The 27,636-nt window shown below is 40.2% G+C and overlaps 2 protein-coding genes and 1 long non-coding RNA gene across 8 annotated transcripts in view; 1 reads left to right on the plus strand and 2 right to left on the minus strand.

Moving 5' to 3' along the window:
- RBL1 (RB transcriptional corepressor like 1) overlaps positions 1–14,337 on the minus strand; it is a 65,343-nt gene extending 51,006 nt beyond the window's left edge. For 2 of the 5 annotated variants that reach the window (XM_019972382.2, XM_019972381.2), the window contains exons 1-2: positions 9,184–9,476; positions 6,091–6,224 (exon numbers count right to left, since the gene is read on the minus strand). In XM_019972382.2, coding sequence (XP_019827941.1) covers positions 6,091–6,224; positions 9,184–9,339 — 290 coding nt within the window. In that variant the 5' untranslated portion in view covers positions 9,340–9,476. Of the gene's footprint in view, positions 1–2,180; positions 2,411–2,957; positions 3,042–6,090; positions 6,225–9,183; positions 9,477–13,697 lie in introns of those variants that run through there. The other 3 variants (XM_070801631.1, XM_070801632.1, XM_070801633.1) reach the window with 3 other exon arrangements.
- On the plus strand, positions 9,674–13,704 carry LOC139186580 (uncharacterized). The gene is made up of 3 exons (XR_011570210.1): positions 9,674–10,251; positions 11,609–11,665; positions 13,036–13,704. It is a non-coding gene; the product is annotated as an uncharacterized lncRNA (long non-coding RNA).
- A 4,237-nt stretch (positions 14,338–18,574) lies between the features above and the next one.
- MROH8 (maestro heat like repeat family member 8) overlaps positions 18,575–27,636 on the minus strand; it is a 60,263-nt gene continuing 51,201 nt past the window's right edge. For both annotated transcript variants that reach the window (XM_070801636.1, XM_070801635.1), the window contains exons 21-24: positions 26,712–26,811; positions 26,389–26,454; positions 21,596–21,767; positions 18,575–18,758 (exon numbers count right to left, since the gene is read on the minus strand). In XM_070801636.1, coding sequence (XP_070657737.1) covers positions 21,619–21,767; positions 26,389–26,454; positions 26,712–26,811 — 315 coding nt within the window. In that variant the 3' untranslated portion in view covers positions 18,575–18,758; positions 21,596–21,618. The remainder of the gene's footprint in view (positions 18,759–21,595; positions 21,768–26,388; positions 26,455–26,711; positions 26,812–27,636) is intronic.

The following is a 27,636-nucleotide window of genomic DNA, read 5'->3' on the forward strand; positions in this document are numbered from 1 at the left end:
CATTGCCAAAATCCAGGGACAGCACTGCTGGCCATGCAAGCTGTGTACCTATTAGATGGGTTCTGTGATACGCTTTTTGGTTGTGTAGCCAGCCTCTCTTTCTCCTGGTCATTTTCTAAGCCTAATTTCTTAAGTTATCCTAAAGACTTTGTCAGCTATCCAATATTCTTTCAATACATTTTTTTTCTCCTTAAGAGAGCCAAAGTTGGTAGCTGGTATCTGTTTTTTTTTTTTTTTTTCTTTTTAATAAATAAGAGCCGTAACTAATATGTTCTCATATAAATCCAATGTACATATTGCTATCCCAAACATCTATTTCTGCTTTATTGACTATGCCAAAGCCTTGGACTGTGTGGATCACAATAAACTGTGGAAAATTCTGAAAGAGATGGGAATACCAGACCACCTGACCTGCCTCTTGAGAAACCTATATGCAGGTCAGGAAGCAACAGAACTGGACATGGAACAGACTGATTCCAAATAGGAAAAGGAGTACATCAAGGCTGTATATTGTCACCCTGCTTATTTAACTTATATGCAGAGCCCAGAGAAACGCTGGGCTGGCGGAAGCACAAGCTGGAATCAAGATTGCCAGGAGAAATATCAATAACCTCATATATGCAGATGATACCACCCTTATGGCAGAAAGTGAAGAGGAACTAAAAAGCCTCTTGATGAAAGTGAAAGAGGAGAGTGAAAAAGTTGGCTTAAAGCTCAACATTCAGAAAACGAAGATCATGGCATCTGGTCCCATCACTTCATGGGAAACAGATGGGGAAACAGTGTCAGACTTTATTTTTTTGGGCTCCAAAATTACTGCAGATGGTGACTCCAGCCATGAAATTAAAAGACGCTTACTTCTTGGAAGAAAAGTTATGACCAACCTAGATAGCATATTGAAAAGCAGAGACATTACTTTGCCAACAAAGGTCCGTCTAGTCAAGGCTATGGTTTTTCCAGTGGTCATGTATGGATGTGAAAGTTGGACTGTGAAGAAAGCTGAGTGCTGAAGAATTGATGCTTTTGAACTGTGGTGTTGGAGAAGATTCTTGAGAGTCCCTTGGACTGCAAGGAGATCCAACCAGTCCATTCTAAAGGAGATCAATCCTGGGTGTTCTTTGGAAGGACTGATGCTAAAGCTGAAACTCCAATACTCTGGCCACCTCATGAGAAGCGTTGACTCATTGGAAAAGACTCTGATGCTGGGAGGGATTAGGAGCAGGAGGAGTAGGGGATGACAGAGGATGAGATGGTTGGATGGCATCACTGATTCGACTGACATGAGTTTGGGTGGACTCCAGGAGTTGGTGATGGACAGGGAGGGCTGGCGTGCTGCAATTCATGGGGTCACAGAGTCGGACACAACTGAGTGACTGAAACGAACTAAACTGAACCTGGAACAAAGTTTATCAGAGTGTTTGAAAACAAACAAAAGAGCCTTAATGCTACTGCTACTGCTAAGTCACTTCAGTCATGTCAGACTCTGTGAGACCCCATAGACAGCAGCCCACCAGGCTCCCCCGTCCCTGGGATTCTCCAGACAAGAACACTGGAGTGGGTTGCCATTTCCTTCTCCAACGCATGAAAGTGAAAAGTGAAAGTGAAATCGCTCAGTCGTGTCCGACTCCTAGAAACCCCATGGACTGCAGCCAGGCTCTTCCGTCCATGGGATTTGCCAGGCAAGAGTACTAGAGTGGGTTGCCATTGCCAGGACTGATATCACTTAAACTATGAATGTGATTTTTTTAAACTAAATTAAAATACAAAGTAAACTTCACAGCTTTCAAAAGTTTTTGTTTCATTGAAAATCTATTACAAAGAATACAGTACTCCAAAAAAGCATATGAAAGATGCTCAACATCATTAGACATTAGGGAAATACAAATCAAAACCATGATGAGACAGCACTTCATGGGCACTTGACTATTAAAAAAAAAAAACCGATAAGAATTTCCTTGGTAGTCCAGTGGTTAAGAATCTGCTGCCAATGCAGGGGACACAGGTTTGATCCCTAATCTGGAAATATACCACATACTGCAGGGCAACTAAGCCCATGCACCACAATTACTGAGCCTATGGTCTACAGCATGGGAGCCACAACTAATGAGCCCGTGCTCCCCAACAAAAGCCACTGCAATGAGAAGCCCGCATACCACAGTTCGAGAGTAGCCCCTGCTCACCTCAACTAGAGAAAGCTTGTGCAGCAACGAAGACCCAGCAGAACCATAAATAAATAAACAGATAAGTAAATCTTAAAAAAAAAAAGGTGGATAATAAGTGTTGACAAGATGTGGATAAATTGGAATCTTCATAGAATGACTAGTGTACAGTCACTTTGAAAAACAGCTTGATAGCTCCTCAAAAGGTTAACCAGAGTTACCACAGGACACAGCAATCCTTATACATACATCTAAGAGAAATGAGAAATACGTCTACATAAAAAGCTGTACACATTCATAGCAACATTATTCATAAGAGTCCAAAGTGGAAACAACTCAAATGTCCATCAACCAAAAAATTAATAAAATGTTTATATCCACGCAATGGAAAATTATTCAGTCATAGAAAGGAATAAAATGCTGATACTGCTACAACATGGATGAACCTTAAAAACATTATGCTAAGTTAAAGAAGCCAATCACAAAGAAATATCATATACTGTATGATTCTATTTATAGGAAATGTCCAAGATAGGCAAAAAGACAGAAAGTGGATTAGTGGTTGCCAGAGGAAGGGGATTTAGTGGGGGTATAACACGTGAATGCTAATGAGTATGAGGGTATCTTTTTTGGGGTGATGAAAATGTTCTAAAATTGTAGTCAGTATGTGAATATATTAAAAACTGTTGAGCTATATATTTTAAATGGATATGTGGATTATATCTCAACAGGACTGTTAAAAAAAAATGCTACTCCAAAAAGGATACAGTGAAATATGCTAGAAGTATTAGTAATTACCTTCCAAAAGGCAACTTGGCAACATGAATATAAAGTCTTAAAAACACTCAATTCTTTCATCCAAAAATTGCTTTTTATGAGAATCTAAGGAGAGAGTCAAAGATATAGGCAAAAATATTTATACAAAGATGGATATCATACTATCCTATGACAGTTTTTTTTCTTTTTTTAATAAGTAATGTACATAATTACAAAATTTCAAAGGTACTGAAGGATACATGATGGAAAGTATCTCTCCTTGTCCATCACCTCCCTCCCAGTTTTTTTCCACTAAAGCAACCAACTTTGCCTTAGTGACTAATTATATCTTCCCCATCCAGGGACTGAACCTGGCTCTCCTACACTGCAAGCAGATTCTTTACTACTGAGCCAGAGAAAATCACAATTATATTGTTACTAGTTTCTTATTTATCCTTGCAGAACTTTTTAGGGTATTTATGAATACACACCTAATTAAATACTTTTTCCCCACTCAAATGAAACAATACTACCTACAATAGATATTCTATACTTCTCTTTTTTCCTATAATTTTGGAGATCATTTCCTCTCAGTTCACATGAACGTCCTTCCATAATGTTAAGAGCTGGATTTTATTCCACTATATGGATGTGCCATAAATGTATCTAAGCATTCCCTTTTCTCTTTTAAACTTTTTTATTTTGAAATAGCATCAAACTTACAGAAAAGTTGCAAGAATTGTATACAAGAACTTCTTTATTCAACAGTATTCACCAATTTTGCATTTTGCATATTTGCTTTGTCATCCATCTCTCTTTATGTTATTTATGTGTATACAGATCTTCCTCGATTTACAAATGGGGTTACAGGATATAACCTGTAACCCTACTGTAAGTTGAAAATATAAGTTGAAAATGCATTTAATATACCTAAACCTACTGAACATCACAACTTGGCCTAGCCTACCTCAAACATGCTCAGATGCTTACATTAGCCTACAGTTGGGTAAAATCATCTAACAAAAAGCCTATTTTATTAAAAAAAAAAAAAAGTGTTGGCTATCTCACATAATTTAACAAATACTCTACTGAAAGTGAAAAACAGAATGGCTGTGAGACAGAATGGTTGTAAATGTACTGGTTGCTTACCCTGCTGATTGCATGGCTTACTGGGAGCTATGACTCACCCTGCCAGCAAAAACCAAGTACAGAGAAAAGATGGTAATATGGAACATATGTCCCAATAGTGGCACACCATCTATTTTTAAGGGTACTCAAAAGGCAAAAAAGAAAATTACTTTGTAAAAAATTAATATCAATGTTTCAATTAAAATTACGAAAAGTAATTTTTCATTCAGGTTCTAATAAATATGAAAATTATGAGTGAATGAAAATAATCTTGATTTAAATCACAAGTTACTAAAAAACTTGTAAAAAATAAGGAAAAATTACTTCTCACTACTTAATGAGGCTCAGACAGCTGCTTTATTAAGAATTTAAAATTCAAATTATAAAACAGATACTAATATTTAACACTATTAATAGCAGAACAAATTTTTACATAAAACTTTTTTTTGGGGGGGGCAGCACCTCATGTCTTACAGGATCTTAGTTCCCTGACCAGGGATTAAACCCAGGCCTTTTGTAGTGAGAGTGCATAGTCCTAACCACTGGACAGACAGGGAATTCCCACATGAAACTTTCTTTTTAAGTTGGAAATTGCTTAGGCTAATTTTTTTTTGTAAACTGAAGTTGAATTAAAGATACAATTTAAGAGAAGACACACTAATGTATATTTGTTTACTGATACATAAGTAATACAGCATGGACTTCAGAGGCTCTGCCACTTAGGTATATAACCACTGGATATAATTTAACCTCTTGGTGACTTGGCTTCCTCATTTTTAAAATGAGATTTATTTGATAGGATTACTGTGAGGATTAAATGAATAAAGATATGTAAACTATTAGCACATAATATCTGGCACACAGGTAAATCAATAAAAATCTTCTAGTTTTACAGGTATATGTATGAATCTATACTTCTACAGTATTTTGCAGTATGATTTAGCAATATTTGATGCATATTTTCCCAAGGCTATAAAGATCTACATAGTCACTTAAAATTAGTGACTTCCCTGGTGGTCCAGTGGTGAAGAATCCACCTTCCAAACGTAGGGGATGGGTCTGACCCCTGGTTGGGGAGCTGAGATCCCACGTGCCATAAAGCCGCCAAGCCCGCACACTGCAGCTACTGAGGCCACAGGCACTGGCACCTGTGGTCCCAGTGAGGAGTCCTTGTGCTGCAACTACAGAAGCCGACGAGCGGCAACAAGGACCCAGAATAGCCGAAAAAGAGAAAAAACGTTACTGCGTCAAGTAATAAAACTAGAATAGAGATGTTAGATTATAGAAAATTATTGTATCAGGATTAATTTTGTTGACGTGGATAACTGTACTATAGATATTTAAGGAAATACATACTGAAATATTTAGGGGTATAGGGCTATAATGGATGCTACTTAAATTGAAGTAGTTGAGGAAAATATATTATTTAAGGGAAAAAGATTAAATGATAAAGCAAATGGAGTAAAATGTCACTAAAAGGTGAGTCTAGGTCAAGGGTGTATGGATGGTCTTTGTAATTTTCTTATTTTTGCAACTTTTCTGAAAGCTTCAAATTATTCTCAAACTTAAAATATTAATGGAAAAAATCATAGATAAAAAGACTTAGTAATATTCCTGGCAGTACAGAAGTTAAGACTTTATGCTTCCAATGCAGGGGGCACAGGTTCCCACCTGCTGCATGGTGCAGCCAAAATAAAAAAAACACCCAAAAACAAAACCTCTATGCCTGTAATGCCTGTGGTGATAGTTACACAACTCTGTAAAAAATACCCCAAATCACTGAATTGTACAAGTAAGTAAATTATATGACTTATAAATTGTAACTCAATTAAAAAAAAAGATTTAGAACAGGGCCTTTGGTTGAAGTTAGAATTTGAGGAAGAAAGTCAGAGAAAGAATGTGAGAACTAGGAAAAAAATGTGAGAACTGTAAAAAAAAAAAACCTTAGAATGGGATGAAACTAAATGATTTAAAATGAAGAGAAATTAAATTCTAAAGTTAAATTCAGGACTTATAAAGTAATGTTTGAAAAATCAAAGTGCTTTACCTTAATTTAGCTGAACGTAGTATTCTGGTAAGTGAAACGCAATTTCCTTCCATGATACCCTTCCCAACTGTGGGAATGATGCTTTTGCGGCAAGCAACATACAACGAACACGCCAACCAGTGTATAACCTCTCCCTGGCAGGCAAAAGATAAAACAGCAAAATGGATATATTTCGTTAGAACACTTGAATTCTAGACTCAAAAGAGATCTTAGGATTATCTGGTCTAATTTTCATACTGTATTAACAGGCGAGAGAAGTGAGGCTATTTGCCCAAGGTCAGAAAGCTTAGTTGGTAGCAAAAATGGGTATAAAATTCCTTACTCTCAGTCCTGTGTAACATGGTAAATTGATATTAATCTAAATATAGATCTCTCATCTATACCCCAAATCTAATATTACTGAAAAAGTTCTCAATTTCTCAGCATTAGCTTTTTCAGTATTATAACACCAGTCATGGCTTTGATGATGTGGAAGTTCCTTTCTATCATTTTGTTTCTTTTTTAATCACTTAGGCAGAGAAAAGGAAAGAACAGAGTAGAATCATGGCAAAAGAATCACACATATAAAAACTAATACCTATCGTGTTCAACATAAAGGAGATTGTCAGTTTTGTGAGGTAGAAATTGGGGGAATTATTTACCCTAATCTTTAAAACAGTCTAAGTATGGCTCTCTATCTTAGCAGATATTTCAATTTGCAATGCTACAAAAAAGGTGACATTTGAGAATTCAACACTAGACTTGAGCTATTGAAGCTAGATTCACTTTATGACTTCATTGCTGAGCTTTACATGAAATTAAGAACTAGCCACAAATCTCATACCATAACACAATACTGTAGTGCAGATCCTCTTTAAGACCAGACTCTAGCAGAATAAAAATGACTAATAAAGATTTCCTGCAATAATCCAAAAGGAGTGAGCAGAAATTGGTAGCTACTAATAAATCTAAGACCCAGTGTTCCTGCCCTAAAGTAGTGAAAAGTCTTAATTGCTTGAGGCAGGTAAGCTTAAGGTTGAATACTTTTAGAAGCCTTGATTAACGAATTGTGTGGGTATAACACCCAAGTATTATAGAGCTTTTGGATACAGGCTACTAGACGAAAACACGATTAATATAGAGAAACTTTAAGAACCAAAATTACTACTTTGACTTTTTTTCTAAAAATAAAAAGCACCTATAGTATTTAAATTAGTTTCTTGATACTAGGCCTTCAAAATACAAAAACACTCTGACCTTATAAAACTCCAAGTGTAGAACTAAGAGAAACAGATACTGTTACCTATAACTGGTGAGATACACGTTTTAAGAATTGAAAATAAAGTGTTATGGGAGAATATAGTGTAGTGAGCAACTGATTTTGACTGGGGGGTCACAGAAGGGTTCACAGAGGGAGACAAAAGTAGTAAGTGGTGATAAATCACCAAAATGTACGGGTGAAGTGGGGTGGGTAATCAGGAGCTTGTCAGGTAGACTAGAGGGGATAGGGATTGGGCAGAGGGGTTCTTAGGAAGCAGTAGATACATGAAAATGCCTTTCACCAAAAACAAAGCAACAAAGAAGAGGAAAATAAAACACTTTAGATAGAATAAACACAAAATCTTAATTCAACACAATTGTGAATTAAGTCAAACATTAAGATATCCTGATCAACTCTGCCTAACTGGAGATTCGGCTCTTAAACTTTCCCTGGAGTGGGGAGTGAAGTTTCCAGGCAGAGGGACTGGCATGGAGAAAGTTAGGAGCAAGCTAGGCATATTCAAGAATCTGAAAGAGGCGCCTAGTTTAATGCCTTCAATACAGTCTACACTCAGCAATGCGCATTCAATGAGAGACTAAATGAAGACTTGGGATGTCAGAAACGCTTTCTCTGGCTTCTAAAAAGTGTGTTTTCAATCGAGAGGCTGTAAGTTATAATCTCCCTTACTTTCTCCTCCTTTCCTCAGCTTTCCAGTCGTGTCACCCGAGATGCAGATGACTGTCCTTAATCCAGTCTATCCAGTCCTACCCTGGAGACAAACAAGAGTCTCTCTTCTTCTCCCTCATATACTGACACACACATACACAGTCAACTCCAAATTTCCAACTCCATGCCTCTGAACTCAGCGATTAACTATTCTACTGGGTGATGAGTCAGAAGAACACTCCTCTTAGATCACAAAAACTTTTGATCATGAGGCCACTGCAAATATATTCCATCATAATTCTACCTCTATATTGGGCTTATGCTTGTTTGGGTTTCTGCGATGATTAGCAGAACGAACCTGGGCAACACAACCCTCCTGGTCTTGATACCTGGACAGCAGGATTAATACTCCCTGCCCTGTCGTGTCACAGAGCTGTTGTGAGAAGTTAACGCAAGAATGGTGGGGAAAATCTAATGATAGCTTACATTTTATTCTGTTCAGAGACAGACACTGTGTTTAGCGTCAAGACCATCTAATTATCCCCGTCTGAGAGAGGAGGAATCTGGGGCCCAGAGATAAGCCTTGTGTGCACAATTGGCTCTGATGAAATAGCTGTGTCGCGGCAATACGGCAAAAAAGTAACCCACATTTCGGGCCGGCAGGGTAGAGAGATTATGGCTTAGACTGAGTCTGGCTCCACCATTAACCGGGCGACCTTGGGCTTAACCTCTCTGGGATTCAGCTTCCTCATCTGTGTAATGGGGATCACAGAACATAGTCAAAGGGTTGTGGAGAGAACCAAGTAAGACGACACATCTAAAGCGCTGGGCAGCGGTGTCTTGGCACACAAGTCATTCCGGCTTTTATCGTTATGGTATTTGCTTCTCAAATGGACTTAAGGGCAGTCTCAAGACGTCTGTGGCGCTGGTCTGAAGACCAGGGGACGACCTCTGAGTGGAGTGTGACCTTGGAAAAGCCACTCCTTTTCCGGACTTGTTTCCCGCCTCAAAATAAATGGAGAAATGGGATCTATACCCTCCCTTCCAGCTTCGCACTCCTCGGCGCCCGCCAGGGCAGAGACCCTTCCCGGTGGGGAAACTCCCACCGCCCCACAGGGTGGGGTAGGGGCGGGGCGGGGGTGGGGTCTGGCGAGCTCGGTCCCGCCGCCCCACCTGCCGCCGCTCACCTCTAGGCTGTAGTTGCCCCGGATGGCAGTGAAGTCGTCCAGGGCTTCGGCCGCGCTCCCCTCGTCCAGGTTCAGCTCCTGGCACAGGGCCTGCAGCGCTTCCCCGGCCGCGGCGACCACTGCCGCCCCCTCGGCGTGGGGATCGTCCTCGTCCATCCCCTCAGGCCCGGCGGGCGGCGCGGTCACAGCCCCCCGGCTCCTTTCTCCCTCCTGGGCGCGCTACCCACAACCACCCGCGCGAAAAGCGCGCGAAAATCGGGAGCTGCAGGACGACGTCTCTTCTATGGTCTGCATCCGCGTTTCTCCTCTAAAAAGTCCGTTTCTCCTCCAGGGCTCCCAGCCGGCCCTCTCCGGATATGTCATAAGAAGACCGACTTCGGGGCCTAAAACACCTGAACTTGGCCCTTGGGGGGCAGCGGTGGACACAGCCGGCGGGGCAAATTGGTAGCGGAGGGATCGGCAGTTCGCGCGCAGGGTCTGCCGGGAGTTGTAGTCTGTATCCAGCTTTGGCGCCAGCGGCGCATCCCTTTCTTGGTGGCTCTGGTTCAGGCAGGGCTACCAATTGCGAGGTGGCCCCGTTCATCTTAGGAAGAAACGTCTTCTGCCCCGCCAACCCATGGGCCTCCCTGCCCCAGGACTCCAATCACAGTTTGATCGAGACTTGCTCTCTGAGTTAGGAAACGGAGGAGGGAACTGAAAAAAGTGATCCCACAGCATCAAGGGCAGGGGAGGGCCTCGTCGGATACTCCTCAGAGTCTCCAGCGCCTATAGAGCGGTCTTTTAGAATCACTGAGGAGTTGATGAGGTAAAGATATTAGCAGACACCTGTCCATCTCTTTTTGATGGCTAAACGAGGCTTGACCTGGGCTGAAAGAGCTGAGAGTAAGGGGCACTTCCTCAGCTCCCTGGGCCCTAGGAACTGGGACCCTGGAACCCAGTAAAAACTTGTCATTCCAGATTTAGGAATGGCCTGAGCATAAGCCTGAAGGCATGGAACTGGTCTGAAGGCTTACACTTCTGCTCCATCAAAAACCCCTTCTCCAGGAAGAGCCAGAATCTTTTAAAAAGGTAAATCAGAGCTCCTCAGTCCTTCACTCAAGATCCTTCAATAGATTCCTGTTGCTCTTAAAATAATTTACAAACTTCTTTCCATGGCCTATAAGGCCCCATGTGATCTGGTCCCACCTCATCTAGGGCATTGTCCCCTTTCTTAGGTATGTAATAAGTTCCAACCTGCTTTGTTTTGGAACCTTGGACATGCCAAACTGCCAAACTAATTATTACCTCAAAGCGTTTCTCACATGCTGGTCAAACAACCCCAAATACTCTACATGGGATCTTTGCTTGTCTGGCTCCTTCTCATCATCCAACAAAAAGTCACCTTGTCAAGCTTATCCCTGAGCACTGTATTTAAAATAGCTAACCGCATCTCTCCCCCTGACACACACGCACGCACGCACGCGCACACACACACGCACGCACGCGCACACACACACACACACCTGTATCATTGTCTTCATAGCACCTTATTACTATCTGAAATTATCTTGTTTATTTGCTGGCTCTTCCTATTAAAACGTGAGTCGCGTGACAGCAGGAACCTTCTTTTTATGTTCAGTGTATTCCAGAGTTTATGGATTAGTGACTGGCATATTTGGCACTCAGTACTTAGTATGGTATGTTTAAAAATGACAAAGAGCCCATTGTTGCTTGGATGAGGGAAGGAGTCACCAGAGATGAAAACGAAGCAGGTCCAGTTAGGTTGCAAAGGATCTCAGAAGGGTAAAAAAGCATGGAGATTTTAATAAAAGGAGGTGAAGTCTGTGCAACCAGGTTCCTCTGGGTGTCACATATGGGTTAGTTGGGGGTAGAGAGCAGAGGTATGGAGATGGTGGGAGATGAGTCCAGCATAGATAGGAGCCCTTCTGCAGAGACAGCTCTGTCCTAGAGCTGAAAGGGGCCCTGCTGAAGAGGAGGAGTCTCCAATAACATAGGTTTCCCTTTGGGCTACGAAAGGTGATACTCTCAACTAGAACGGAGTATAACCAGACGGATAAGATCAGTTCTGGAACTGTTGTGTGTGGGATCCTAGAAGGTCGCCCCTCTCCCCTGAGCATTTTCCCAGTCTTCTACATTCCCCATACATAGGGAGGGCTGGGACTTGGGGACCAGCTGCAGTCTGGGTATCAAATGAGTAAAAACTCAAACTCCCTCCCCCAAACTCAAATGTGGTACTTCTAGCTCTGCTTTCTTCTAGCTGACTTCAGGACCATCTTATTATCTTCTGAAAGGGGTATTGGCATGTAGTGTCTGCATGGAGACTCACCTCCTATTAGATTTTTCAGCAAAGAAATGTCAGGATTAGTGGAGATGAAATGGATAAAGATTTTCCTGTACTGGATTTTTTTTTTTTTTTTTGCCGCAGCACTTGGCATTCAGGGTCTTAGTTCCCCGACCAGGGATCAAACCACTGGACTGCCAGGTAAGTCCCTAGATCATTTGTTTTCTAATTAAGCTGCTGTGCATCTGTTTTTAAGAGCTCCAGGAGTGGAGGCAGCCTGGACATGAAGATTTGGGAATTTTCAGGCAGTACCTGAAGTTAAGGGATCAGTTTTATATCACTCAGGGAGTGTGTTGGCACGAGAAGAGACTCAAGGGTAGACCCTCTAGGAGTACCAACATTTCAGCAATAGGCAAAATTTTAGGAGTGAATGAAAAGAGGAAAAAAAAAACTGTTCAGGAAGGTATAAGGAGGAGGAGCAGTATTTCAGAGGCCGGGAAAGAAGTACTCTATAGAGTCCAACACTACAGAGAATTCAGATAGGATGAGGAATTCAACGAAGACCTCCTATATTATCTTTCATATGATTTCAGTAACCTTTTCCAGAAGCAGCTGTCTTTAGCACAGTGGGAGTGGAAGCCAGATTACTGTGGTTGAGAGGCTGCTGGAAGGAAGGTCAAAAAGCTGGAATACAAAGTAAAAACTTGTCTTTACATAGTCTGGTGGAGGAGAGCCAAATGGAAGGGTATTTTCTAGGATTGGGAAACACAAGCATGTGAATAATCAGGGACAGGCAGAGACTGAAGATAAAGAGACCAGCGATGTAGCCAGGCCCTGGAGAAGGTGCCCAAGACGGGGATCTAGAGGCTGGTCTTCCTTTTCACAGCTCTTTTCTGGAAGGTTATCACTGCACATCTAGATTAAACAGACCTGAGAGGCACTCTGGTGAGTAGAAAATAGCAACATGCAATTGGGAGATGACAGTGGTAAAGGTTTGGATATTTCTTTGTTGAGAAGTATCCCTGGCTCTGTTAAACACAGACATCATGATTGGAATTTTTTGAAGAAAAGTGGAATAAAAATAAGACTACCCCATGGGGTCTTGGCTTTCATAGCTGGTCATGGACAAGATCATAAGAGCTGAGAGACCTCAAGTTTTTTGCCTTTGCCATAACTCATTAATCTCTTTTTTATCCAGATCTGAATTTCAGAGGGTCATTCTGGTCTTGAAAAGAAACCATTTTTATCCAGATCTGAATTTCAGAGGGTCATTCTGGTCTTGAAAAGAAACCAAGATAAAAGGAAACAGCTCTCAGGAATTATAAGCCAAAGAAAACCAGAGAGTCATTGCTGCATTTTTCATCTTTTTAGTCAGTAGTGGGGTTTCCAGTGAGTTGCGGTGTATGTACTATAAGGCCATTTCTTCTTTGCAGCTGAATGATTCTGATTTGTTTTTCTGCTTCATGCACACACACTAAGTCCTGAAAACCCTTCGTTTCTTCATTCCAAATATGTTTACTGAATGCCTACTATGTGCAAGATACTGATTCTTCTCTTGCTGTGACTTTCAGATCATCCAGGTTTGAACTGAGGGGCACTGCTGGCTTGAAAATGACCCAGAAACAAAAGACACACCTCTCTCAAAGGTCATCCACCAAACAAAAAATGAGAAACACTGCATGCTGGGTTTTTTTCCTCCTCCGGAGTGAGTCTGTGCTCTAACTTTGGATTTTCAATACGTTGTTATCCTGTCTATGTGAACCTCCCATTTTCCTCTCCTGTCTTTTGATTCATTTGATCTGTAACTCTTTACATTCAATTAACCGCTCACGTCTATGACGTTTCCTTTTGCCATGTGGTAATTCTCAGACTATCCTGAAATGAACTATTAGGAAGTACAAGCTTTGGAAATGAGGTCAAGATAAAAGGAAAAGGAAAATACTCTTGAGTTCCCTTCTTTCCCTTATGAAATAAAGCAGATTTAAACTGTACTCTCCCCCTACTCCCCTCTTTTGGACTGTTACCTGTGTCATTGGTTTTCAATAAACAGGACTGCCAAACTCACCAAAAAAAAAAACCCAGCCCATGCTGTCCTTTTTGTTATCACTGACTCTCCTGCTCCTTCATCCCCTACACCTAATCACAAAATCTTGTGGATTCCTCCTCCACCAGATTTCTAGTTGTCTTTCAACATGTTATATTTTCTCTTCCAATCCATCTTATGTTTACTTACTAGTCCAGTCTTTCTCAAGCAGCATTTGTATCATGTCTCTTTCTCAAGACTCTTCAGGGCTTCACTATTACCAGTTGAATCAAATTTAGGTAGGTAAGCATTGATCCAGCCTCACCTTCATGTTTTTTTTTTTTTTCTCTCTTCCCTTTTGTCAATATGCTCTCCCTGCTTTTTTCTCAGGGTACATGTTGGTTCTTTTTTTTTCGTTATTATCCAATGGCCTGCTGTGTTAACACTCAATTGAGCTTCTTTGACTAGAAAATGAATTATGGGTGGTGAGATAGATTTACTCTCCATTTCTGATCCAGATACGTCATGAAGGTTGTTTATATTTTAATCCCATAGTACCTGTATGATTAGCAGCCTCCCAGTTGTGGATTTAAAATTTCAGAGTTCCCTGGAGCATGTGTCAAGAGCCTGATTCAGACCTTTAGAGGCTCCAAGACTAAAAAGATTAGGATCTACAACCTCCCAAATATAATTCAAAATATAAACAATTCTAAACCCCAAAATAAGTGTAAGAAAGTACAACAAAGTTCTGATTATTTTCCCCAACATGACCATTTCATTTTGTAATTCTTTCCCCTCCAAAATTTTTTTGTCCCCCAGCTTTGCTCTAAGCAACAGGGATAGTCTGCCCTAAGCAACTACTTAGTTGGCACATGCCCCTCTTAGGAAAATCTACTCACCTCCTAACCTTTTAACAGACAAAAAAAAGCAGTTAATAGTTGTGGGGGAGGGGCAAGGCCTGACCTTGTCATTCTTAACTGTTGTTCCTCAAAGAAAAAGCTAAATTGATGGTCCTTTAGCTGGATCCTTAGAGAGAAATTAGAGCCTGCCCTGCTCACAAGGACAATTTATGTTTTATCTACCTCTTTCAGACTTTAGATAAGGAAACTAAAAACTGAAAAGCCCAATTTAACTTAAAAATGTTCATTCTAAGGGTTTCTCCACCAAAACCTGTGTCCTGGGCACTCAGTTCAGTCATGAGAAGAAATTTCAGAACAGCATTTTCTTTTAAGTTTTCCTCTAAGAGACTGTCCTGACATTGACTTCATTCTGTTGCTGCTGCTAAGTCGCTTCAGTCGTTTCCGACTCTGTGCAACCCCACAGACCACAGCCCACCAGGCTCCTGGGGTTCTCCAGGCAAGAACACTGGAGTGGGTTGCCATTTCCTTCTCCAATGCATGAAAGTGAAAAGTGAAAGTGAAGTCCCTCAGTCGCGTCTGACTCTCAGCGACCCCATGGACTGCAGCCTACCAGGTTCCTCCTTCCATGGGATTTTCCAGGCAAGAGTACTGGAGTGGGGTGCCATTGCCTTCTTGACTTCATTCTACTAGAACCAAAACTTAGGATCACTTTATTTTCCTCAATCTATACATACTTTGGTAACTCCTGCTCCATTGCATTCCCAGAAAAGTTGGAAAACTGAACATTAGTGAAAACCCACCCCAGGTATAAGCCTTTTAAGGAGAAGGTCTTGTTGGAAAAATTAAGCCATATGAGAGAGATGTATGTTACACCCAGAGATGGCAATAGCAAATAGTCTCAGCAAGACTATCCCTATTGCTTTCTGCCTCGTTTCAATTTCCTCATTCGATTTAGGGAAGTTGATATTTTTCTTTCTTCTTCAAAACAGCTAAGGCTATTACCTATGGAGCTACTGAAGAAAGTTCAGAGAATTGGAATCAAGAGTCTTGAGTCTAAGTCCTAGCACTATCACCTACTGATTTTGTGCTCTCTGGCTTTAACCTCTCTGAGTCTGTTTCCTCATCTGTAAAATGGCGATAACAATAATATCTAAATTACACAATCACTTCAAGGTAAAAAAAATAACATGAAAGTTCTATACAAAGAACAAGAATAACTACTGTTTCCTCGACTGCTTTTCTACTGCATCAGAAACAGGTGGATGCTTTACAATCAACTCTGATCCACTTTCTTTCCACATGCGTGTCATGTCTCGATCAGTATTACTGATTCTTAAATGTAGATTAACTGAGGTTGGGAATGTGTTCACTTAGAGCAAACAGAGTTTGTGCATCTGTATAAAATATCTGGAAAGATACATGAGAAAGTGGGAGCAGTAGTTGCTTAAGGGAAGAGAAATTTGAAAGTGGTGAGCTGAGAACAAAGTTACTTTTAGTGTGTTATCTTTTTGTATCTTAAACTTTGAACTTATGCCCAAAACTAAATAAAGAAAATGTATGCTATAAAATAAATAGACCATCACATATGTATACAGTGATACTTAAAATACTTTTTTTACTACTTGTTTTTATGGATAAACAGTTAATTAAAAACTGCTTCTAGGAACTTCTTAACATTTTATTTCAGAAATGATTTTTCTGTATATATGATTTAACACAGGGGTGAAGAATCATGAATTAATTTTCATATAAAATTGCAATATCTTTGCCAAGGTCTAAAGTTTGAAATGCAACACAAGAATGCAAAATCCAGGTGACTATAGACTATTTAAGGTGTTAAGTGAATTTGTAACTAAAGTAACAGACCAAAGGCTAATTTCTTGAGTGTAAAAAACTCATATGAATCAATGTGAAAAAGACAAATCTCAAAATGGGGGAAGGACTTGAATACAGTCTGCTGCTGCTGCTGCTATGTTGCTTCAGTCGTGTCCGACTCTATGTGACCCCATAGACAGTATCCCACCAGGCTTCCCCATCCTTGGCATTCTCCAGGCAAGAACACTGGAGTGGGTTGCCATTTCCTTCTCCAGTTCATGAAAGTGAAAGTGAAGTAGTTCAGTCGTGTCCGACTCTGAGCAACCCCAGGACTGCAGCCCACCAGGCTCCTCCATCCATGGGATTCTCCAGGCAAGAGTACTGGAGTGGGTTGCCATTTCCTTCTTGGGTGAATACAGTCTAGGTAAAGGAAATATAGATGGCATTTAGACATGAAAAGATGCTCAACTTTTCTAATAAGAGAAAATGTAAACTTAAGCCACTGAAAAGCCATTAAAAAAAAACACTCTGAAACTGGCAAAAATCCACAAGTTTGAAAATGCTTCAGTGACTCCCCATGTCATTCAGAGTGAAGCCCAACTCTTTGTCATGGTCTGTCACTTCACTTCCCTGTGTCTTCATTTGCTCCTCTCAGCTTTCTTACCCCACCCTGGTCATAGTGGCCTTCTTGTGGTTCCTTGACTAGCCTAGGGGACCCTGGAGCCTTAGGACTTAGAAATGGCTATTTCCTCTGCCCAGAATGTTCTTTCCCTAGATGTGCCTAACCACCTCCCTCACTTCCTTCAAGTCTTTGCTCAAATATTACCTTCTCAAGCCTAAAGAATCCATCTGCAATGCAGAAGACACAGGAGACTCAGGTTCAATCCCTGGGTCAGGAAGAGCCCCTGGAGGAGGAAATGGCAACCTGCTCCAGTATTCTTGCTTGAAAAATCCCATGGACAGGGGAGCCTGGCAGGCTACTGTCCAAAGGGTCACAAGGAGTTGGACACGACTGAAGTGATTTAGCATGACTGATACAGGAACACACATGCATTACCACTTTAATCTGTAATAAGACTAAACAGTTTTCTGAATTTTTGAAAAATACTGTATTTTAACTTCAAATAACCCCAACTGACTTAATATCCTGAGTTTAAAGAAGTACACTGAGGTTGGGGCTTTCATATAAAGAATCAGATGCAGAGATGAATATCTTGAGATTATTTTCAGATTCAATCATTTACTGATTTTGTTTCAACACAAGACTACTTTAATAATGTCTGCTTCATGCTTTTATTTCACTTTTGGCAGTGATAAGACCTAGGTGGTGGTATGATACTAATATTTCAAACATCTTAACAGGTTCTTTAGCAGCCATGATGCTGTGGCAGTTTCATTAACTGTCAAATAAGAAAAGCTTTGAAGGTCTGAGTTAGAAAATCCTTTTATAATTTAAAAAGATTTTCAATTATTTTAATAAAAATTTCTATTATTTGTATTAATAATGCAGGAGATGGAAATGACTGCCAGAAATTTTGGCTTAGAAATCTTAAAAAAAAAAAAACACAAAAAAACCCCAAACATGACAAGACTATTTAAAGCTCTAAAATAGGTTACCACAAAGGAAGTTGTAGAAATGTGTTTGGCCTAAAACCTGTTTGAAAAAAATTTTTTCATATTAAAATACTAAAATGCAATGTAATTGGTTGGCCAGACTTATAAATTCTAAGGGGTCTTGACCTAAAATGATAATCTGGACAGTAATACAATACAAAAACTCTTTAGAAATCACCAAGACAGCACTTCCCTGGTGGTCCAGGGGCAGTTCAGCGAGCCCGGTTTCAGTCCCTCGTCAGGAAATTAGATCTTGAAGGCTGCAACTAAAAAACCACATGCTGCAACACTGTGGGATCCAGTGTAGCCACATAAATATAGAAAAATAAATATACAAAAATAAGTATTAAAAAAATCACCAAGACTATTGCAGTGGAAACGTCCTTGGAAATACCAACTTCTTTAGTTTTAAGGTCACAACACATGAACTGCCTAGAAATTCTTTTCCTTCTTAGTGTTGTGCCCCTCTTGCCATAAAAGTGATTTCCTAAGATCAACTAATACATATTCTGAGCTTAAATTCAGCATTTAGTAGGTTTGGTTTAGTTGGCTGAAAGACTTCAATAAGAAGAAGAAAGAATACATATCTCAGTATAAGGAGGAAAAGTGATACTCAAAGTTTTAAAAAAGGCAAAATATAAAATAATAAAGACACAGTTGGGCTAGTAATGGATAACAAACAGTACATTTGAAAAGTATATGATGAAAATAAAGTCAAAATGATATTTAATTGTATGGAACTTTTTAATATGTATGCAACATATTACAACAAATTAAGTGTCCAGAAATATTTATTTTGTATATTTTTAAAATTCCATAAAAACATAAACCTATCTATGAAGAGAGCCTTATGTAAAAGTAATGGAGATATTTAGAATAAATAGACTTGTTCATACAATCACTATTAAGTGCTTCTTCAGCCCTTCCCAAACCACTGAGGTAGTTGAGTGAAGCGAAGTCCTCTCTTAATGGATACTTCTCTCTGTGGATTTTAACACAATAAACATAAATAAAATAGAATAAGCATTGTTGGGCTTGCTACTCCCTGTTAGTGGCATTACTCAGGCAATAAAATACCACCTGGAGGGCAACTCTAGGGTAAATGTGAGTGTAGAGGAAGGATTCACTCAACCTCTTATATGTCACTGGAGGTCTAAACTGCTTCCTAAATCTAAAAGATCTGTTCCCTGCAGTGAGACACAGATAGCTCATGAGATTAAACCAAGGACTCAGAAAATATTCAAGAATAATCACCACTTTTTGCTCTAACTCCACTCCTTACACTGTAGCATGTGCATTCGATCCCATTGGGGGGGCAAAAATAAGATGCACTAACTTTTAGGTAAGAAGTGTTCAAACTTTGTAATCTGAGGCTCAATAACATTTCACAACATTTGTTTGATTACATGAATTTCAGGCATGAATTCAACAACAGATGAACTATAGAGGAAATCTTTATTCACAGTGAAGGGAAACAGCACACTGGAGAGGAGCAGAGCAGACTGGCCAAGGATGTGGGTTTTCGAGCCAGAACTTGAGTTTGTGAATTTACTAATTGTGTGACCTTGGGCAAGTCACCTTCATGTTCTGTCCCTTAGCTTCCCCATCTGCCAAATGGAGATAATAATACATGGAGTGGTAATGAGGATTAAAAGAGTTAACCATACAATGTACTTAGATTCTGGTTTATTGTAAGCACTCAATATGCATTCAGATCAGATCAGATCAGATCAGTCGCTCAGTCATGCCCGACTCTTTGCGACCCCATGAATCGCAGCACGCCAGGCCTTCCTGTCCATCACCAACTCCCAGAGTTCACTCAGACTCACGTCCATCGAGTCCATGATGCCATTCAGCCATCTCATCCTCTGTCGTCCCCTTCTCCTCTTGCCCCCAATCCCTCCCAGCATCAGAGTCTTTTGCAATGAGTCAACTCTTCGCATGAGGTGGCCAAAGTACTGGAGTTTCAGCGTTAGCATCATTCCTTCCAAAGAAATCCCAGGGCTGATCTCCTTTAGGAAGGACTGGTTGGATCTCCTTGCAGTCCAAGGGACTCTCAAGAGTCTTCTCCAACAGCACAGTTCAAAAGCATCAAATCTTCAGTGCTCAGCCTTCTTCACAGTCCAACTCTCACATCCATACATGACCACAGGAAAAACCATAGCCTTGACTAGACGAACCTTTGTTGGCAAAGTAATGTCTCTGCTTTTGAATATGCTGTCTAGGTTGGTCATAACTTTCCTTCCAAGGAGTAAGTATCTTTTAATTTCATGGCTGCAGTCACCATCTGTAGTGATTTTGGAGCCCAGAAAAATAAAGTCTGACACTGTTTCCACTGTTTCCCCATCTATTTCCCATGAAGTGATGGGACCGGATGCCATGATCTTCGTTTTCTGAATGTTGAGCTTTAAGCCAACTTTTTCACTCTCCACTTTCACTTTCATCAAGAGGCTTTTGAGTTCTTCACTTTCTGCCATAAGGGTGGTGTCATCTGCATATCTGAGGTTATCTTCATTGTGTGATTGACAAAATGGATAGTTTGAAAGGGGAGTGGAGCTGGTGGCACGTAGTGAGACCAAAGAAAAAGCAGTAAGGGGTGCACGTAACTCCAATGTGCTCAATGCATTGAAGCTGGCATCCAATGGCCACCCTCAAGGTGTACTCTTAGCTCTGCTTGAGGGTGAACAGTTAGTCCATAGGCAGCTGGAGCCTGCCTTTTAGCTCAAAACTCCTGTCTGCTAGTCCCAAATATGAAGACCTCTCTTGAGTAGGAATCTTGCTCTTGAAGCCACCCTTGGCTGTCACATCCCTCAAAATATATCCAACTTACAATGAATCATGGAGAAACGTATTCCTAAAGATGTCTTGGCAGAGGGATGGGGTGAATGTGGGATGGAGTAGGGATTCATACAACTTTATGCAATCCACCATTGGATGTATCTCTTCTTCATATGCCAGTTGCCTCATTTCCTTTCTCTTTTTCCATCCCACCTCCAGGATGCCTCTCCATTGCCTTAAATAACTGAGCTCTGCTCTCCACTTAGGTTCCTCAAACAAGAGCCTGGGAATTAGCCCATGAGAGACCATCTCTAATCTAGTCCCAACCTTCCACATGCAGCTTATCAAAGTATTCACTCAGTAAAAACAAATCTCTTTCTCAGAAAATGTCTACTTGTAAGAAAATTTTCTCCATCTGTGGTTAAAGGTTAAAACAGACAGTGGTCCTCAACAAATGACAGTTCCCATCCTAGAACCATTTGAGGATCTGATAGCTATTGTAGGAGAGGAATCAGGAAAATAAGAGAGGGAAAGTAAGGAGTGGAAACTTTACATATATCAGATACTTTAGTATTACACCACTTCAGAAACTGCTTCTTGCTTGTTTTTAAGAGAAAGAGGAAGAAGAAAGGCCATAAGGAGTTTTATAAAAAAATACATCACTAGCATCAAATTATAAGAACTGGTCATTACTTTAAGATGGTTGACAAGCAGATTGAGCTTTGATAAAAGAGCCAACACTACCAACACTGCAATATGAACACTGAAAATCTCTCGAAGCTTTCCTCAACCTGTTTATCAAGACTAGAACTTTATGGGTGTTCTGGCATGCCTCAGAATCTCAGTAGATTTTCACTGTTTCTGCAAAGGTACACCAGAAGCTGCTCTGTCTTCTATATTGCCATTCCTTAAAGGTTTTGACAGCAAAAAAAAGTATGTTGTGAGGTGATTAAGTGGGTGGAGGAAGTTTCTTGCTAATGGAGCACCAGGTGCTTCTAGGGCTTCTGAAGGGATTCGTTTTTTTGTTTTTTTTTTTTTTACCTAGTGTTGCTTGCCTTGGGCTTCTAGAAAGGCAAACAACCTATGAGCTTCCTCAGCCCAAACAGTGTCTGCCTGGAATGTAGTTCAGCCCCCGCCTTCTGGATTCGGAATAGAGCCTGGGAGGCGATGATGCGAAGAGATGGCTCAGGGTCATGCAGCAGTTTTTTCAGATCTAAGTGGTAAGAAAACAAATCGCAGGTGAAGATCTATGGAAACGATCACTGGTCAGACACAAAGGACCCAGTATGCCCAGAACAGCTGAGACGGAGACCTAACTTTTTCCAAACCTCTGTGTGAAAGTCTGTATACTTGTGGATCAATTCCAGTTTTCACTTACAAAACTTAACTTGTTTCTGAGTTGCCAAATATTTTACTCCTTTACAATAATCAAACTGCCAAGTAATCCAAGTTCAAGTTATATGGACCTGGCAGACCACATATAACACTGTTAATTTGTGAGTTCCTGTGTTGGTCCTGGAAAGTGAAAGTTGATCAGTCATGCCCGACTCTTTGCAACCTCATGGACTATACAGTCCACGGAATTCTCCAGGCCAGAATACTGGAGTGGGTAGCCATTCCCTTCTCCTAGGGGATCTTCCCAACCCAGGGATCAAACCCGGGTCTCCTGCATCGCAGGTAGATTCTTTACCCGCTGAGCCACCAAGAAAGCCCCGTTGGTCTTTGAGGTTACTCTTAAATCATTCAGTTCAGTTCGGTCACTCAGTCGTGTCCGACTCTTTGCAACCCCATGGACTGCAGCATGCCAGGCTTCCCTGTCCATCTCCAACTCCTGGAGCTTGCTCAAACTCATGTCCATTGAGTCGGTGATGCCATCCAACCATCTTGTCCTCTGTCAACCCTTCTCCTCCTGCCTTCAATCTTTCATCAGGGTCTTTTCCAGTGAGTCAGTTCTTTGCATCAGGTGGCCAAAGTATTGGAGTTTCAACTTCAGCATCAGTCCTTCCAATGAATATTCAGGACTGATTTCCTTTAGGATGAACTGGTTGGATCTCCTTGCAGTCCAAAGGACTCTCAAGAGTCTTCTCCAATACCACAGTTCAAAGGCATCAATTCTTTGGCACTCAGATTTCTTTATAGTCCAACTCACATCCATACATGACTACTGGAAAAACCATAGCTTTGACTAGACGAACCTTTGTTGGCAAAGTAACGTCTCTGCTTTTTAATATGCTGTCTAGGTTGGTCATAGCTTTTTTCCCAAGGAGCAAAAGTCTTTAAATAAATCATTATTTCCTTTTAATTTTTCTTTAAAATTTTTAGTGTATGTTTTCTTATTGCAAAGGAAATACATGTTCATTGTGTGGAAAATTTAGACAATACATGTATGTAAGCACTAGAAGACGGAGAAAGCGATGGCACCCACTCCAGTACTCTTGCCTGGAAAATCCAATGGACAGTGGAGCCTGGAAGGCTGCAGTCCATGGGGTCGCTGAGGGTCGGACACTACTGAGCGACTTCACTTTCACTTTTCACTTTCATGCATTGGAGAAGGAAATGGCAACCCACTCCAGTGTTCTTGCCTGGAGAATCCCAGGGACAGGGGAGCCTGGTGGGCTGCCGTCTATGGGGTCACACAGAGTTGGACACGACTGAAGCAACTTAGCAGCAAGCACTAGAAGAAAATCAAAGTCACTTAAAATCCTCCTGTCAGAGAAAACCACCGTTAACTTTTTTGGTCTATTTCCATTCATTCATTTACACTGGTATGTTTCTGTTTTTTGTCCAGATGGAACCATAATATACATATTATCTAATCATTGCTTATTTTATTTAGTAATATTGCATCATCATTTATCTAAGTCATTTAAACATTTTCCTACAATATTTTTCCTGGCCAAATATATGATTCTACAATATGGATAAACTCTACTTAACTAATTTCCTATTTTTTTAAATCTTAGATGCTTCCTATTTTTCCCATTTTAAATAACACTTAAATGAACATTCCTGTAACAATTTTTGCTAACTTTCATAGTTTAATTTCCTAGAGGTGGAATCAACAAGTCAGTGTGTATGTTTATTTAAAGGGTTTTGATAGGGACTTCCCTGGTGGTCCAGTGGCTAAGACTCTGTGCTGCCAGTGCAGGGGGCCCGGGTTCAATCCCTGGTCAGGGAACTAGATCCCACATGCTGCAACTAAAGATTCCACATGCTGCAGCTCAGAGTTCGCATGTCGTAACTAAAGATCCTGAATGCCACAACTAAGGCCCAGCACAGCCATGTAAATAAAAAAATTTTTAGTAAATAAATAAAAATAAAGGGTTTTGATACATACTGCCAAACTTCCCTATAAAAAAGTTGTATCAAATTATACTCAGGAACTTCCTTGGTGGTCCAGTGGCTAAGACTCCACGCTCCCAATGCAAGATGCCTGGGTTCAATCCCTGGTCAGGGAACTAGATCCCACATGCTGCAACTAAGAGCTCACATGCTACAACTGAAGATCCTGCATGCCTCAACTAAGACTCAGCACATCAAACAAAATTTTTTAAAGAGTATGTTATAAAAAGTTATGCTTATACCAGTGTATGATAACATCAGTTTTCCCTTAACACATCAACACTCAGTATTAACTAGTAATCTTTGCCATTTTGAAAGAAAAACACATACTGTCATCTCATCATTGTTTTATTTCACAAACTTTTGATTACTAGTAATATTTTTCATATATTTATTGGCTATTGGTTTTCTATGAACTACTTATTCACATTGCTTGCCACTTTTCTTTGGCAGAAGTAGTGACGTGTTTTAAGGATATTAACCATTTATCCTAATGTAAATATACTCCTCCCACATTATTTCCTATTTTTCAGTTTTGTCTGCTTCTTTATTTTTCAAAGTTGGTTTTTTAAAATTTTACGTAGAAATATCTATCATTTTACTTTATGGATATGTGTTTGAATCATATTAGAAAAAGGTGAGGACTTCCTGGTGGTCCAGTGGTTAGGATTCCACGCTTCCATTGCAGGGCACACAGGTTGGATCCCTGGTCAAGCAACTAAGATCCCACTTATGGCATGGCAAATCCAAAAAAGAAAAAAGAAAAATGGTCTCTTTTTAATTTCTAATTCTCCAAGACTTCAAAAATACTCAGGACCTTTTCATAGTTTGGAGCTTTTATTTAAGTAGTAGTTTAGTCTTTAAATTCATTATGCTTATTTTAAAAATGGAATATTTAACTAGTTTTTTATAGTTCTTGCATGAAGATCTATGTGTTCCACAGAACATATGAAAGAGCAGTCATCAATTTTGGAATCCAAAGGAACTGAAACTTATTTTTGTCATGAAATTCATCTCAATTCATATTTAAACTTTTGTTATTTTTTTGTTCAAATTTAGCTTAAAATTAACTGTGATAAATGACATAAACTTGTCCAAAAAAGAGTGCTAGGATGTTCTACCCTGTTTCTAAGACAGATAAGCCATTGTAAGGGAAGAAAGAGGGTGGGATTATTCCATTAGATTTAACCAAGGGAGATTGCAGATATTTGACTGTTTTTGCCTTACAAAATGGCAATTTAATAAGGTTCTTTCTGATGTATATATATATAATCTACACTTTGGGTTGGCCAAAACGTTCATTTGGGTTTTTCCATATGTAATAGGAAAACTTCAATGAACTTCTTGGCCAACCCTATACATATCTTTGGGCTTCCCAGGTGACCCATTGGTAAAGAATCCATCAGTCAATGCCGGAGATACAGGAGATGTGGGTTTGATCCCTGGGTCAGAAAGATTCCTTGGAGTAGGAATGGCAACCCACTCCAGTATTCCTGGCTAGAAAACTCAATGGACACAGGAGCCTGGTGGGCTACAGTCCACCGGGTTGCAAAGAGTCAGATATGACTGAGCAACTAAGCATGCGCGTGCGCACACACACACACACACACACATATCTTAAATCATCTGTACAGATACATTTTTTTATATTCGAGAAATAAATTTGGAATGGAAAAAGAACTTTGGTTCCCCAGCGTTTTAGATTAGAAAATAATTTCCTTTTAATTGACCAGAATTGAACATGTGATATCTCATCTCATAGAATAAAATAACTACATGACTTTTCTTTTTCATTTTTGCTTTTGATATCTATGGGGAAGTAGAGCACCATAGAGAAAAGTGGCATGATCTTTCTTAAATAAGTTTCAGCTTCTGGCTCTATTACAAGTTACATATTTTTGTTTTAAAAGCAATGAATTGTTCAGGACTTTAATTTGGTTCTCAAAGTACATGCTTCTGAATAGTGAGACTTAGCATTTCATGGCACTTTCTGATTGTAGGACTATTTATTAAATGAAAATAAATATTCTCTGAGTGACAAATCCCTAAAGCTGTACAACTGTAGAAATCCACTTACATGACAACTGCCTTACAGGACTATAAAACTTCTCTATTAGCAAGTCCCCTCACGTTACAGGACAATAGCCACTTACAGAAAAGAGGGCGGCAGTCAATTTATGTAGTACTCATGAGGTGTCATCAGAACTTACTAAGATAATATTTCTACATAATTTATTTTCTGACAGATGAAATTCAGAAATTGCCCCTGAGACATTCATCAAAGCTAGTTTCCAAGACAAATAGGGTCATGTCTTTTCCTAAAGAAGGAACTGGCCTGGAAGGAGACTGTCATTTGGTTGAAGCCTCCAAGGGCTTTTTTTTTTAATAACAAAAGTCAAGCTCTCTGGTTCCCAGTCTCATCTCTACCACAGAGCCTGCCTCAGGTACCTTCCAAACACGTGGTACCCCAAGTCCAAGTGTTTACCACTTACCATCCTCTATCCTGTCAGTACCCTTCGTCCCGAGTTCGCTGTGATCCACGTACCTCGATAAGAGCCCTAAATGCAGGATAAAGTCTGTGAGTCTGTGATCTAGATCTGGTTTTACAAAGCTGGCACAACTGACTTTCTGATAATTAGATTTTCTAAAAACTGAATTCCTCCAAGTGCCTGATGGTTACCTATAGATAACATAGCCCCCTTCTCCAAAGAAGTATTTTCAAGGTCATCTTCATAAAGAATGGGGACACCAAAAACGCAATTTGGGAAAGCACAGGATAAAAGTGACTGTAGAAATGAAAGGATTTTCTCTGTACCTACAAATAAGACTGCTGCTCTTCTGATAGGAAGTTTTGCATTCTTGGAGAACATCAATGTTTGGGCTAAAATGTTGACCTTCCCCTTGCATTTTTTTCCCTAAGTTGGGGGAAAAAAAAGAGTATGAAGGAGTGAAGTAGCAGCACTATTTTATCGGCCTCACTACATAGGGACTGTGTCAGATATACATACAGAGTATAGTGGTTGAAATAACTTCAGTTGCTCAGTGAATTATGCCACAATAACGAGGCCCTTGGCAATGTTAAATCCTCTGAATATACCTCGTTCACACCCACATACTGTGCCTGCACTGCCTCTAATCTGTCGTTTCTTTTCTGTATGTAAGTCTTCTAGGGTCTCTAAGCTCAGTCTTGAGCTCTGCCTTCCTAATAGCTCTTCCCTGACAGCTCTTACCTTCCTGACCTAACCCTGTACTCTTGAGTATTTTGCAGGTCCTTCTGTCTTGGCAACACATCATTTTCCACCTTGCATTTCCATTCAGTGTTTCACAGAGGTTTAATCTCCTTCACTAGCTTGTAAGCTCCCCTTACAAGTTTTCATCTTGGGCATGTTTCTGGGTTCTCTGCGGCCTGTTGCACATTTAGCGTGTTATGCTTATTGGATGAATGAATTCACTCCTCAGTGGATCTCTTACCAGGCACCTCAGGGACAGGAAGAGGACAGGATTTTGCTCTTTATAGAACTTATGATTTAACATGGACAATATGTGGTCTCATCAACCAACAGCATTGAATTTCTTGCTTCAAAAATAACTGTCATTAGTGCATCTGTGATAGGTTTGATCGCAGGTCAGAGAGATAATCCTGCGTGGAAAGCCTTACACAAGGGCACTGTGTGGCTTCCTAGGCCAGTAAGTCTGATCAGAGGAGGCCCTACTGGGTCCTCAATGGCTACACATATGGA

This window comes from Bos indicus, chromosome 13 (genome assembly GCF_029378745.1).
Source record: "Bos indicus isolate NIAB-ARS_2022 breed Sahiwal x Tharparkar chromosome 13, NIAB-ARS_B.indTharparkar_mat_pri_1.0, whole genome shotgun sequence".
Classification (NCBI taxonomy): Eukaryota; Metazoa; Chordata; class Mammalia; order Artiodactyla; family Bovidae; genus Bos; species Bos indicus.